This window comes from Pelodiscus sinensis, chromosome 1 (genome assembly GCF_049634645.1).
Source record: "Pelodiscus sinensis isolate JC-2024 chromosome 1, ASM4963464v1, whole genome shotgun sequence".
Classification (NCBI taxonomy): domain Eukaryota; kingdom Metazoa; phylum Chordata; order Testudines; family Trionychidae; genus Pelodiscus; species Pelodiscus sinensis.
The window spans coordinates 126,888,252-126,903,404 of NC_134711.1; the positions used below are offsets into that span (position 1 = coordinate 126,888,252).

At 45.3% G+C, this 15,153-nt stretch overlaps 1 protein-coding gene across 6 annotated transcripts in view; it reads left to right on the plus strand.

Annotated features, from left to right (window-relative positions):
• The window catches only part of FERRY3 (FERRY endosomal RAB5 effector complex subunit 3), a 38,927-nt gene that overhangs the window by 3,561 nt on the left and 20,213 nt on the right, over positions 1–15,153 (plus strand). For all 6 annotated transcript variants that reach the window (XM_075900664.1, XM_075900696.1, XM_075900687.1 and 3 more), the window contains 4 exons: positions 3,264–3,363; positions 3,451–3,572; positions 8,614–8,720; positions 12,706–12,903. In XM_075900664.1, coding sequence (XP_075756779.1) covers positions 3,264–3,363; positions 3,451–3,572; positions 8,614–8,720; positions 12,706–12,903 — 527 coding nt within the window. The remainder of the gene's footprint in view (positions 1–3,263; positions 3,364–3,450; positions 3,573–8,613; positions 8,721–12,705; positions 12,904–15,153) is intronic.

Genomic DNA, 15,153 nt, shown 5'->3' on the forward strand with positions numbered 1-15,153 from the left:
ATGTTTTGGAATAAAGTGATAAATTTAACAATAAGAAGTCATCAGGAGCAGATGGTATTCACCCGAGTTCTGAAGGAACTCAAATATGCAGAACTACTGACTTTAATATGTAACCTATTATTAAATAAGCTTATATATCCCACGACTGGAGGAGCTAGCTAATGTGATGCCAATATTTAAAAAAGGCTGCAGAGGTGATCTGGATAATTACAGGTCATAAGTCTGTCTTCAATACTAGAGAAAGTAAATAAAACTATAGTAAAGAACAGAATGATCAGATTCAGAGATTAATGTGCTATGTTGGGAAAGTGTTAACATGGCTTTTGTAAAGGGAAATTATGCCTCACCAATCTACTAGAGTTCTTTGATGGGCTCACCAAATGTAGGCAAGTGATCCTGTGTATATACTGTACTTGGACTTTCAGAAAGCCTCTGAAAAGGTCTCTTAAACTAAATAAGCAATCATGGAATTAGAGGAAAGGTCCTCTCATGGATCAGTACCTGGTTAAAAGATAAATGGTAGGAACAAATGGTCAGTTTTCACAGTAGAGGGGGTAAATAGTGTTGTCTCTAAAGGGTATGTCTACACCCTTGTTTCTTAAACTGTGTTCTGCGGAACACACTCACAGGTGTGCCGCAGCCGTTTGAAGAAAAAAAACAGCCATGAGAGCTGCTGAGACGCAGTGGGTGGTGCAAAGAGGTGAGCGAGTGGTGATGCAGCTGGAAATGAGGCGGGGCTACCTCACATGCTTCTGTGCCTGGCTTGCAACCGCCTGGGAAAGCTCTGCACCTCAGTTGTGCCCCTTGCCACAGGGGAGGAGCATTGCAGGGCCAGCAGAAGGGCCGGCTCTGATTGGCTGTCTCTGCTGCTGGTCCGGGGATTCTGCCTGACAGGGGAGAGAACTGCCCTAAAGCTGCCACCCCGACTGGGTCTTTGTACTTCTGTCTTTAGCCCTCGCTTATTATCCAGGACAGCTAAGGGGGGCCAGCACCTTTCACCTTCTTGCACAGACAAGGCCCTTCCCTTCAGTATTCTATATAAAAAATAACAGAGCCGGGGCTAGAGCTATTGAAGGACAAAACATTTAGTAGTAAGGGACCCACTGTGAATTGGGGGTCAGGATAAGGCCCTCAGTGCCCCTAATGCTGGTATGGCTGCTGTCAATAAGCTACTTGACATTAACCTGTGCTTGATAAGGTATTGAATTTATAATTTCCACCAATATGAGTAAACAGAGTAAATTACATTTCCCTAACAAAAAGGCAGAAGTCTAGAAGGCTTCACAGGGCAGTGAGCGAAAATTGTTGTCAGTAAAAGTGTCGTCTGGTGTTCAAGGGCTAAGCTTTTTTTTTTCTTTTGCGCTCAACAAAAAATCTTGGTGTTCCTCATAAACCGGGCTTGACAAATTATACAATCTACTAGCCCGTGGCGAGTAGATTGTAACCCGGACGAGCCAGGTTCCGGCGATCTGCGTGTGTGCAGAATGATCTGCGCGTGCGCAGATCGCCGGACAGCACGGCTGGCGAGCGGGGCTCGCTGCAGTTCGGCGAGCCCTGCTCATAAAAAAAAAAAAAAAAAATTGTTTGGTGTTCCTTGGTCTTAAAAAGTTTAAGAAACACTGGTCTACACTACAGAGAAGATCAAAGCTGCCACTGCCGATCTTTCAGGGTTTGAATTAGCAGGTCTAGTGAAGACACACTAATTCAAACTGTGAGGGGCACTCTGGTCAATGCTGGTAGTCCTGCTTCCACGAGGAGGAAAGGAGATTGTTCTCCCTTCAACTTCCTGCAGTGTGGACTGTGCCAAAAGTCGAGTTAAGGTACTTCACGTCAGCTATGCAATTAACGTAGCTGAAGTTGTGCATCTAAATTCGACCTTATCCCGTAGTGTAGACATGTACTAAGGAAGCTACAGTGCTGTTCAACATTTATAAAGGGATCTAGAAAATGGTTAAAAAGGAAGGTAGGAAAGTTTGCAGACAATACAAAATTACCCAACATAGTTTAGTCAAAAACTGACTTTGAAACATTACAAAGGGATCTTACAGAACTGGGTGACTGGGCAAGAAAATGGCCGATGAAATATAATGTTGATAAATGCAAAGTAATGCACATTGAAAAATATGATTCCAAGTACACATATACAATGATGATGTCTACATTAACTGTTACCACTCAAGGAGATCTTGAAGTCATGTCAATAATTCTCTGAAAAACATCTGCTTAGTGTGCAGTGACAGTCAAAAAAGCTAACAGTGTTAGGAAAGGGATGAATATAAGACAGAAAATATATAATTCCACTACACCAGTGGTCCCCAACCTTTTGAGGTTGTCGGGCGCCAGGGGGCGTGGCCGTTCGCCCACCGGGCGCCAGGGGGCGCCCCCCCATAGCTGCATGCCCGGGGGTGGCCCCCCCCCATAGCTGCATGCCCGGGGCTGGGGCCCCCCCATAGCCGCTTGCCCGGGGCTGGGGGCCCCCCATAGCCCCGGGGCCAGGTGCCCCCTCATAGCCACGCGCCCGGGGCTCGCCCCCTCCCCCCCCCGCAAGCGCCGCGCCATGTGCCCGGGGCCAGGCCAGCCCCGAGCACATGGCAGGCACATGCAAATGCCCCCGCGGGCGCCATGGTGCCCGCGGGCACCGTGTTGGGGACCACGGCACTACACAAATTCATGGTATACCCATGCTGGTCGTCCCATCTCAAAAAAATATTAAAGTTGGAAAAAGTACAGAGAAGGATGACAAAAATGATTAACAATACGGAAAAGCTTCCACCTGAGGAGAAAGTAGAAAGAGTGAGATTAGCTAGCTTAGAAAAAGAGATGACTATAAAATAGTGAATGGTGCAGACAAGATGATTGAAAAATGTTATTTATCCCTTCACATAACAGGAATACTAGGGATCACCCAGTGAAATTAATAGGCAGCATATATAAAACAAACTATAGAAAGTACTTCCCGCAATGCACAGCTAGCCTGTGAAACTCATTGCCGGGGATATTGTGAAGGCCAAAAGTATAACTGAGTTCAAAAGAGAATTACAGTAGATAAGTTTATGGTGGATAGGTCCATCGATAACTGTTAGCTAAGATGATTAGGAATGCTACTCCATGCTCTGGATATCCCAACATCTCTGCTAGAAGATGAGAGTGGATGACATGGGATAGATTACTAAGTCCTGTTCTGTTCATTTTTTCTGAAGTATGTGAAAATAGAACCATAACACATTCTGTAAGTTGGTCCAAATATTTGGCTTGTGTTTTAGACAAGGAGCAGAAATGGATAACGTGATGCAAGAACTAGGAAAGTCACTAACGGATCAAGATGTAAATTCATTGGCTGCTAAACATTTTGAATCTCAACAGGTAAATTAAGTTAACTGAATTGGAATAAATTATGCAAAGAACTGTCTTAAAGAAATATGAATTGGTTGAAATGGTGTCTACTTTTAGGTTTTGGAGAATAAATGGACCAGTGAACTAAAACAGTCCACAGCCATCCAAAAACAGGAGTATCAGGAATGGGTGATAAAACTTTATCAAGATCTAAAAAATCCCAACAACACCTCAATCAGGTATTTATCTCTGTTGTAAAGTTCTCAGTCTAAATATTCTTCTGTTGAACTATGGTAATTTTACAGGATTTTTAAAATAATTTTTATCTAATAGTAATTTAAATTCAAAATATATATTAAAAGGCTTAAAGCCACTGATAATAGAATCAACACATTTTTTTATAGAAGAGAGAAAATGTAAAACACACTTTCCATGAGCTTAAATAATGTCCTTAAGTTTTGTCGTCCTACTTGACCCTTTACATTAGAAATACTTTTAAAATAATATGCTCCAGAATGCATTGAGTTATTTAAAGGTATTCTGCTGTATCACAGAATGTGCAGGATTTACGAACACTTAATTCATACTACAGGTTTTGATTTAATATCTCTCTCTCATATAATTAGAGTGACATCAGCACGTCACTCTATGTCCCGCCGCCACCCCTGCCCTCCAGTGCCACTGAGTGGGAGCCGTGCGGCCACCCCTCTCCTCCTTGGTGCTTCAGGAAAGGTGGGAGCCACACGCTCTCCCCCATCCCTGCACCCCTAACTCCCTCACACACCCTCGCTCATCCCTTCCATTGAGACCCTGCACCCCCAGCCTGCTCCTGCACCCTCCCGCTCTGGCCAGACATTCTTCCCCAGCCTCTCTGGCATCCTCCCCTCAGCCAGACACCTACCCCTCCCCAGAGAGAGGGGGGGTGGTGAGCATATCGAGCAGTGGGTGCAGCCCCCAAGTGTACTCTTAATGAAATTAGCTCATTCTTGGGTGGATGTCATTTAACAACTAGAAAAAATCCTAGTTTTTTGTGATTGCTGGTGTGGGTAAGCTGAAGGAAGGTTTTCTGACCGTAGACTAGGATATGTAGTAGAGGCAAATTCTTGCTCCCCATCTTGTGGGAACTAGGTCCTACACCTAGTGTGCAGTATGCTTGTAGCAGGTTCCTAATTGCTCCCTTATGCCAGGGGTGGGAAGGAACCAGCATGGAGCTCACAAGCACTTTTATGCAAATTGGCATAGCCAGCAAGAAGAGGAGACAGGTGTGGAACATGATCTGTTGACCTGCTTGGGAGAAGATTATGGGGGATGTGGTGTTTAGTGAGATAACATGGCAGCATTTCATGCTTTGTGGAGAAGAAAGAAAGTTGAGAATGGAGCCTTCTTCCACTGAAGTCAGAGAGGAGATAATGAAAAGAAGAACACATTAGTGTAGCTCTGTGTTCTAAGGATTTATAAATTGACGAGAATAAATTTAAAGTATGTTTAGGAGTACTTTTCAATTGTCTGTTCATTTTTATAATACATACAGCAAGTCCCCGAGTTACGCGGATCCGACTTATGTCGGATCCGCAGTTACGAACGGGGTTCCTCTCCCTGGTCTCCAGCAGACCAGGGAGAGGAAGCAAAGCGGCGGAACACATGGGCAGCGGACAGGGCTGTCCGCTGCCCACGCGCTCCAAGGCTTGGCTCTGCTTTGCCCCCCCCCCGTCCCCCTGGTCTGCAGACCAGCGGGAGGGGGGGGGCAAAGCAGAGCCAAGCCGCGGAGCGCCCGGCCAGCTAACAGCCCAGAGCATCTGGGCTGTCAGCTGATCGCGCGCTCGGCTCTGCTTTGCCCCCCCCCCCCCCCCCCCGGTCTGCAGACCAGCGGGGGGGGGGGGGGGGGCAAAGCAGAGCCAAGCCGCGGAGCGCGCGATCAGCTGACAGCCCAGACGCGTCTGGGCTGTCCTGCTGCCCCCGTGCTCCGTGGCTTTGCTCCAGACACCTGTGGTACAGCAGCTGGGGTGCTGCCAGTTGGTCCCATAGCGCCGCTCTGGGCGCTACTGGACCAACCGGGCAGCGCCCCAGCTGTTCTGCCCCAGGCATCCTGATTCAGCCACTGCTGGTCAGATTCAGCAGCGGCTGAATCAGGACGCCTGGGGCAGAGCAGCTTGGGTGCTGCTGGGTTGGTCCAGTAGCGCCGAGGAGCGGCGGCGCTACTGGACCAACCCAGCAGCACCCCAGCTGCTCTGCCCCAGGCGTCCCCAAGTCAGCCGCTGCTGAAACTGACCAGTGGCTGACTACAGGAAGCCCCTACCCCGGGCTTCCTGGAATCAGCCGCTGATCAGTTTCAGCAGCAGCTGACTTGGGGATGCCTGGGGTTCTTAAGTTGAATCTGTATGTAAGTCAGAACTGGCGTCCAGATTCAGCCGCTGTTGAAACTGATCAGTTTCAGCAGCGGCTGAATCTGGACGCCAGTTCCGACTTACATACAGATTCAACTTAAGAACAAACCTACAGTCCCTATCTTGTACGTAACCCGGGGACTGCCTGTATTCAGGAGTTTATAATTGAAAAGCAAAATTGAGTTTGTAGTGAGCAAGAGTCAAACAGAAAAATCAGTAGTGTTATGCTCATCAAGCTCTACCCTAATCCTAGAATTTCTCATTTATTTGTCAGTGTAAAACTAATAAAGTTGACCTCTAAACCGTCAAAGGCTATATTCATCGTTAACGGCTTGCTGAAGTGAATAGGTAGTTCTTGCTGCTTAGAAATACTGGGCCTGACTTGCCTCTGACATAGATTGATTGACTGATATATATATCAAACATCAATAAAACTAAAGGAATGTGGTGGGTTGTACAAACCCTGCACCATAACATAGGAGGTTAAAGGACAATAATGGGCCCCGATAACCTGTCCCCAAACCTTGCAGAGCCTGCTCCAATTGGAGACAGGGTTGAAAAATTAGCACCCCTAGCTCAGAAGGGGCAGGTTGGGGAATAGTGCAAACCTGTCATTGAATGCTCCTAAAAAAGGGGCTAGAGATTCTTCCCTGAAACATCAGGACTGTATGTTGAGCCTGGTTAGGGCTGACAGTGTCCTTTTTATTTTTCCTTATCTGGGATCAGAAGCAGATAGAGTGGTAGTAGGAAGCACAATGCAGAGGGCCCATACCCCTCTTAGAGTTCAATGCTGCTGATCCTCCTAGAGCCTTGGATCAGAGCCCAGTGGACTGTCAGTTTCTCCCAATAAATAGTTGTGTAAAATGACAGGAGAATCAGTTTCAATTTGTAGAGCCTGTTTGCATATTCAGTAAGAAAAGACATCTGTCACAACCATAAGAGCTAGAAACAGTCAGTTTTTAACAAGCATTCATCATTCTGAGGTCTGTTTTGGGTGCTCAACTTCAGACACTTTAGTTCAGTTTTTCATCAAATATAAAGTAGTGTAGCTCCAGAGTTATCCATTTATATTGACAGGGTGTCCTTAGCACATTTGAAAATCATGCACAATGTCTCAATTCAGAATGTACCCAATTTAGGTCCTACTTCTGTAAATGCTTATGGGTGGAGTAGTCTGAGTTTATTAGGCATGCTCTCAAGACTTTTCAAGATTGAGATCTTTACTAAATTTTACAAAAATTGAAGTTGTAATTTTTAAATTAAAACTTTACTTATGCTGAAACAGATATAGTTATCAAGTAAGTGCTAATACAGTATTTTACTATTTCAGCATTACACAGTTGAGAGGAGACTGAGAAGTGTTTAATTGTTAGTCTTAATTGTTTTGGAAGATGTTGTTTATATAAAGGAGAGAATAAAACTTAAATCTGTTTTTAAATATATACACTGTTGTTCAGCTTGATACTCAAGATTACTTTTTATCTTTCCTCTTTGAGATATTTATGTCTTAGTCTTCCTCTAATGTTGTAGAAGCACATGTGCTTTATTTGGATTTGGGTGAGATGCACTAAGCATGCTGGGAACAGTGTTTGGCTTTCACTGGGGAGTCCAGCAAGGGGAACTTAGTGTTGTTAATGCACCACAAAAATAAGTTGGTTCTTTGATATTCATTAAGAGTAAACTATGGTGGATTTTTCTTTTTTTAAAGGCATAATTGGAACCTTCCCTCAGTAAAGTGTAACGATTTTTAAGTACAGGCAGTCCCCGAGTTACGCGGATCCGACTTACGTCAGATCCGCAGTTATGAACGGGGTCCTCTCCCTGGTCTCCAGCAGAACAGGGAGAGGAAGCAAAGCGGCGGAACACGCGGGCAGCGCACAGCCCAGACGCGTCTGGGCTGTCCGCTGCCCACGTGCTCCGCGGCTTTGCTCTGCTTTGCTCCCCGTCCCCCTGGTCTGCAGACCAGGGGGACGGGGAGCAAAGCAGAGCAAAGCAGCAGAGCCCGAGGGCAGCAGGACAGCCACAGCGCGTCTGGGCTGTCCCGCTGCCCCCGTGCTCCGCGGCTTTGCTCCGGACGCCTGTGGTACAGCAGCTGGGGCGCTGCCGGTTGGTCCCGTAGCGCCACTCTGGGCGCTACTGGACCAAACCAGCAGCGCCCCAGCTGCTCTGCCCCAGGCGTCCCCAAGTCAGCCGCTGCTGAAACTGACCAGTGGCTGACTACAGGAAGCCCCTGCCCCGGGCTTCCTGGAATCAGCCGCTGATCAGTTTCAGCAGCAGCTGACTTGGGGATGCCTGGGGTTCTTAAGTTGAATCTGTATGTAAGTCAGAACTGGCATCCAGATTTGGCCACTGTTGAAACTGATCAGTTTCAGCAGCGGCTGAATCTGGACGCCAGTTCCGACTTACATACAGATTCAACTTAAGAACTAACCTACAGTCCCTATCTTGTACGTAACCCCGGGGACTGCCTGTAGGTCTAATTTGAAGCTCCGATTCCATAAATACCCTCATTTTAAAACCTCAGCAAATTGTTTGTTATAAAACTCAAGAACTTTAGAATTATTCAATAGATGCTCTCAACAGCTAGGTTAAGAGGGGAAATTCAACAGTTGTTTATCTTAAATCTCCCCTTCTTATAATAGATTCCGTGTCTTCTGCTCAGATCAGGATAGACCTGGGATTTTGAAATCTCTGGGACATACCAGTGTATGTAATTATAAGGTTGCAGCAATCTACTCTGTTTGATGCAAATTATGTCGCAGCTTTTTGGCTTTCAAGTTCCACCAGGCAAAGTTATTTTGCATCAGGGCATCTAAAAACAAATTTCTGCTTTTGAAAAGAACAACATTAATGGGAAACCTCCTAGAGCTTTTAAATGTATTTTTATTAATTTCAGTGAGGAAATTAAGGTTCAACCTAATCAGCTGAGAGAATCTATAGAAGGAAATGGAAGACTATATGAAGAGCAGAGACAGTTAGAGGAAAGTTTTACTATTCACTTAGGTAAGTATAGTATCATGATCCCATAGATAACTGTGCATTGAATTCTTAAGATACCATTAAGTTGAAGTATTAATCTACAAAATGTGTGGTTCATGCTTAGAATTAATAATAAATTATAAAGGTATTAAACTGATACCAATAAACAGAATAGATCAGGATGTCTTAAACTAGGGGTGCAGAACCTCAGGCCTGGGAGCCGGATGTGGCCCTTGGCTTGTCTGGATCCGGTCCCCGAGGCTCAGGGGCCCCCCCCTCAACATTGGTGAGCCTGTGCTGGTGCTCCTTCCCTCCACCCCCACCTCATGGGGCTGGAGCGCACACAATCTAGGTTGGGCCCCCCCAGGCTCTAGTGTGCGAGGGGAATTTGGAGAGTGTCTTTTTCCTCATTTGAGAGCCACAGTGAGGGTTTTTTCCCATTTCTCACTTTTGTCCTGTCCCACCCTCCCCCGACTGATTTTTCTGTGGGTCAGCAGCAGTGTTTATTCTAAGCAGCGCAGCAGCACAACTTCACATGTGATTAATCAGCCCCGCCCAGTCAGAGGCTCAGTGCATGGGGCTGACTGACTTGGGGAGGGGGGAGATGGGCTGATTAATCACCCATGAAGCTGTGCTGCCACACAACTTAGAGGGAACTCTGGTCAGCAACCTCTGACTCAAAAGATTCCCCACCTCTGCTTGCTTGTAGCTAACTGAACAACTCTTTCTTGGGAAAATGTCATGATACAGTTAAAATGTTTTTTTTTTTTTTTTTACTTAGCGCATGATTCAGCTTCTGTTACAGTTGCATTTCCTTAATTTGGTTGAGGAGGTCAAGCAAGATATTATCAAAAGCTTTACTGAAGTCAAGATATAAAACATCTACTGCTTCCTTCCATCCACAAGTCTTGTTACACTGTCAAGAAAAGCAACCAGTTTGTTCTGACATTTATTCTTGACAAATCCATGATAACTGTTACTTATCACCTTAAGTTAAGATGACTGGTCTATAATTCCCTGGGTTGTCCTTATTTCCCTTTTTATTGATTGGCCCTATATTTTTCCTTTTCCAATCTTCAGGAATCTCTCCCATATTCCATAACTTTTCAGAGATAATCACTTATGGCACAGGTATCTCATCAGTCAGCTCCTTGAATATTCTAGGATGTGTTTCATTAGACCCTGGTGACTTGAAGACATCTAATTTGTCCAAGCAATTTTTAACTTGTTCTTTCCCTCTCATCCTACCTCATTTTTTAGCCTTTCCTACCTCATTTTCACTGGCATTCATTGGTAGGCATCCAGTCACCACCAACCTTCTTGGTAAAAGAAGTCATTAAGCACCTCTGCTATTTCCACGTTTTCTGTTATTATTTTCCACTCTCCTTGAGTAATGGTCGTACCCTGTCCTTAGTCTTCTACTTGATTTTAACATATTCATGCAGAGCTAGTTAAGCAGCTTCTGTGCTCGATGTGGTTCACCAGGGCTAGCCCCTGGCAGGCTGCCAGATCCTTTATTTATCTGCACTTCTGCAGATAAAGCTGCTCGTAGTGCACATTGGCTGCAGATCACTGTTCCCAGCAAATGAGAGCGGCAGGAAGCCAACAGGAGCTGGGAGCGACTGTACCTGCAGATATGCAGGTAAATAAAGCATCTGGCGTCCCTTCAAGGGCTAACCATGGTGAACCATGTTCAGCCCACAGGCTGCTTATTGCCTATCCCTGTATTAGTAAAATATTTTCTTGTTACCCTTTGTCTCCTGCTAGTTTGATCTTGTTTTGTGCCGTGGCCTTTCTAATTTTGCCTCTGCGTATTTATGTTACTTGCTTATATTAATCCTTTGTAATTTCCACTTTTTGTAGGACTTTTTTTTTATTTTTAGATTCCTCTGTTAGCCAAGGTCGTGTTTTGCCATACAGGCAGTCCCCGGGTTACGTACAAGATAGGGACTGTAGGTTTCTTCTTAAGTTGAACCTGTATGTAAGTCGGAACTGGCGTCCAGATTCAGCCGCTGCTGAAACTGACCGCCAGTTCCGACTTACATACAGAATCAACTTAAGAACCCCAAGCCTCCCCAAGTCAGCTGCTGCTGAAACTGATCAGCGGCTGATTCCAGGAAGCCCGGGGCAGAGCAACTCTGCCTCGGGCTTCCTGTAGTCAGCGCTGGTCAGTTTCAGCAGCAGCTGACTTGGGGATGCCTGGGGCAGAGTAGCTGGGGTGCTGCTGGTTTGGTCCAGGAGCACCGCCGCTGGACCAGCCCAGCAGCACCCAAGCTGCTCTGCCCCAGGCGTCCTGATTCAGCCGCTGCTGAAACTGACCAGCAGCGGCTGAATCAGGACGCCTGGGGCAGAGCAGCTGGGGTGCTGCCGGGTTGGTCCAGTAGCGCCCAGAGCGGCGCTGCGGGACCAACCGGCAGCGCCCCAGCTGCTCTGCCACAGGCATCCGGAGAAAAGCCTAGTCTGCTGTGGGGGGGGCGTACTAGCTGCGCCCCCCCACCCCAGCAGACCAGGAAGACGCGGGCGGCGGACCGAGACGCACCGCGGTCCCGCCGCCTGGGTCCTCCGCGGCTTTGCTCCCAGTCTCCCTGGTCTGCTGGAGACCAGCAGACCAGGGAGACAGGGAGCAAAGCCTCTGAGGACGCCAGCAGCGGGACAGCCGCGGGGTGTCTGGGCTGTCCCGCTACCGGCTTTCCCAGGCTTTGCTCCGTGTCTTCCTGGTCTGCAGACCAGGGAGACACGGAGAAAGCCCCGGAGTACACGGGCGGCAGGACCGCGAGGTCCCGCAGTCCGTGTCCTCCGGGGCAAGCCCCGTTCGTAACTGCGGATCCGACATAAGTCGGATCCGCGTAAGTCGGGGACTGCCTGTACTTCTTATCTTTCCTTCCCAGTGGGATAGGTTGCTCTTGGGTCCATAATAGTGTCTCTTTGCAAAACTGCCAACTCTCTTGAACTGTTTCCTCTTACGTTTGCTTCTCTTTGGGATCTTAGCTATCAATTCCCTGAGTTTGCTAAAGTCTGCCTTGAAATCCATTATCTTTATTGTGCTGTTCTCTCTCCCACCATTCCTAGTAATTTTATAATCACTTTCACCCAAGCTGCCTTCCACTTTCAGATTCTCAACCAGTTCCTCCTTCTTTGTCAAAATCAAATCTAGACTAGCTTCCCCAAATAACTTTCTGCACCTTCTGAAATGAAAAAAAAAAAAAGATTGTTGGATAATCTGTGCCCTGCTGTGTTAGCATGTGTCAAATATGTAGAAAGATAACTAGCATATTTATTCTCTGCCTTGTGATGGAGGATAGGACTTGTTTAATGGCCTAGATTTACCTTCTTTTATACAAATGTTGTCTTCTCATATCTTTTACTCTTCTGGATTGCTATCAGTAGTATAAAATTTTTATACCTTTTATAAATATTTAAGAGAGTTTGTGTGTCCGTCTGTCTTGCTCAAGAACTGCTTCTATATGGTAAAAGCTAGGACCACCAAATTTGGTATGCAGCTGCTTCTTATAACTTAAAGCAAGTTAAAAGTTTGATTGTGCCAGGACCAATAGGATGCGTGTGGAATACGACTGTTTCTCATCAAACAGAAAGGGAGGGCTGTCATATCAGAGACAGTTATACTCCTGAATGACCACACAGGATAGCAAGCATGGGGGACATTTATATTCCCGAATAACAACTAGGGGGCAGCAAGTGCCCCAGCATGGGGAGCAGCCACCAGCTGACCTGTACAGCTCCTGTCACCCCAGCACAGCCCTGGGGAGGAACTGCTGGCTGGCTAGCATGGCTCCCGCCACCCCAAGGAGCAGCCAGCAGGCGGGCTATGTGGCCCCCGCTGGCTTGGCCTTGGGGAACAGCCATTGGATGTCCCCTCTCTCTTCCCCCCCACACCTTCCAATCCCCAAGTTCCTGATCTGAAGGGGCCAAGCAACACCAAGTAAATCTATTATTAACATATCTGAAGATGTTTGTTATTTAGTGCTTTTGGGGTTTGCTTTTTACACAGGTGCCCAGTTAAAAACCATGCATAACTTGAGATTATTGAGAGCTGACATACTGGACTTCTGTAAGCACAAACGCAATCACCGAAGTGGAGTAAAACTTCACAGACTTCAAACTGCATTGTCGCTCTATTCAACTTCTCTTTGTGGCTTAGTTTTATTGGTAGACAACCGAATCAGTTCATACAGTGGCATCAAAAGAGGTAAGTCATTTCATTTGGTGTATCGTGGAAGACCAAAGTTACCCTTGCAGACTTTACTCTTGCCCCTTGTTCTTTTTCTGAAAGAAGCAATTACTATAAAATTTGATTGTAACACAAGTCCTCCATTTTTCCTCTGTGTCCAACAGATCTCAAATCTTGTAGCTAAATTTGCTTCAACTGACCACTGCTTGCCAACATACTACTAAAATAGTCTTGAGTATCTGGATCCTTCTCTCACTTGCCCATTACTCTGGAACTTTTTTAGTAATAGTAATACTTTCATAGTCTGCTGCGTAGCCTACATCTTTACAAAGATCAAAGTTTTCAGCTGGATGCCTAAAGCTAGGTTTTAAAATCCATATTTAGGTATCTTAAAATAAATTGACCCAACTTTCAGAAGTGTTGAGCACACAGAGTACATTAAAGTTATATGTACTTTCTACTCCAGAAAACAGAACTGGTAGCAGTTGAGAGCACCCCTTTTAAATAGATAGTCTTGTATAAATGGTTAGCCACAGCGGGCAAGGCTACTGAAATTTTATTTGCCCCTATTCCAATCTTGGCCACATTGCCGCTGTGTCAACCACATTACAGATCTCTCCCAGCTTCCTCATGAAATTCAGTCCAAAAATGTTTACGTTTCAGATGTTTTGGCTGGAACCACTTGTTACTGGTTGGGTCTCCTTTCCCTGACATCCTGTCATATCCTTTCCTTAAAAAATACTTCCAGTGAGAAGTAAAGTATTCCAAAAGAATGAATAAAAAAAGAGTCGCAGCAGAAATTGCAGCATAATATAATTGCCATTATTGTTTATTTCTAGGCTGCTTGAGATCCTAAAAGTATATTTCATACTCAGTAATTATTTTTTACATATTTCAATTATCAAAACTGACAAAAAGTTGCCTCTTATCTCTAAGAGATCCTTGACAATGGAGTTGTAATAGATTTTTAAAAAGCAGCAATTTCTACCATAATTAGTGCTTAGAGTAGTGGTACTGAAACTTTTTAGCGTGTGGCCCACCCCACTGAATGCAGACCTTTCTGCAGACAACTAGCCAACCACCCATGATGACCTGCAAGGCAGATCTGGCCTGCTAGACTCACCCCTTCACCCCCCTTTCCCCTGCAGCAGGAAGTCAGCGTAGTGTTCCAACCTCATGGGGAGGAGGGTCGCAGGGCTGGAGCGCCAGCACAGGCTCCCTGCTGCAGGGGGGGGATGAGCCCCAAGTCCACGGCCCACCTGCAAGACTGTCATGGACCACACTTTGAGAACCACTGCCTTACAGGTAAGGGGGGAAATTGAGGGAAAATGTCTTCTTTTTATAAACTACTTAAAAAACATTATCTTTCCCAAATGCGCTCTTAAAAGTTTACCTGTTTGCATGCTATGGAGGTCAACAAAGTAAATAAAACATATAAAAATGATTACTATCAGACTTTGCAATCATTAGCTTCCTTATTTGGGTAATAGATATTTTAAAGATATTTTCCCTTCAGTTTGCTTTTAAATAACATACAAAAACCTCAACCTAGTGACTTTTTTATTTAGAGACAGATTGAAGGAAAATACTTGGGCCCTGATCCTGCAACATAAACCTACCAGTGGACTGTAGAGAGATGCTGACAATAATGGTGCTCCATAAGTACACAGCACTTAGCCCATGAATTAAACATTATGGGATAAGGGCCATGTGATTTGTTCAGGGCTGAAAGTATGCCCAGTGCTGGACAGGAAAGAAAGTCTTATAACTTGATTTGATAGCCTTACTTATTTAGTACTGGTGGAACAGGTATTTTATACAAATGCTTCACATAAATAGTTGTATTGTGCCCTGCAAACACTTCCAAATCCTTATCTTTGCTCAGGTGAATTGTTGCACTTAATTCAGTGGGACTATTTGTGCGAGAAAAGTTAAAGATTTCTGAGTGGTTTTGAAAGTCAGAGATCTTTGATTCCACCAAGAAAACCTTACTGTTCCTCTCTTACTGTATGTTTAACAGCTGCAGTTCTCAACAGGGGTTAACAATTCATTAAGATCTTTGTCTGGTTTTACAACATGCTACATAAAAAGCACCAATGAAGTCAGTCCAAACTAAAATTATATAGACAATGATTTGTTTACTGTTCTGTATGCTATACATTGTACTGTAAGCACAATATTTATATTCTAAGTTGTTTTATTTTATAATTGTACTAGAAGATTTATCTGGCATGGCTCGGGTCCTTAACTCAATTTTAGTTTTTCGGA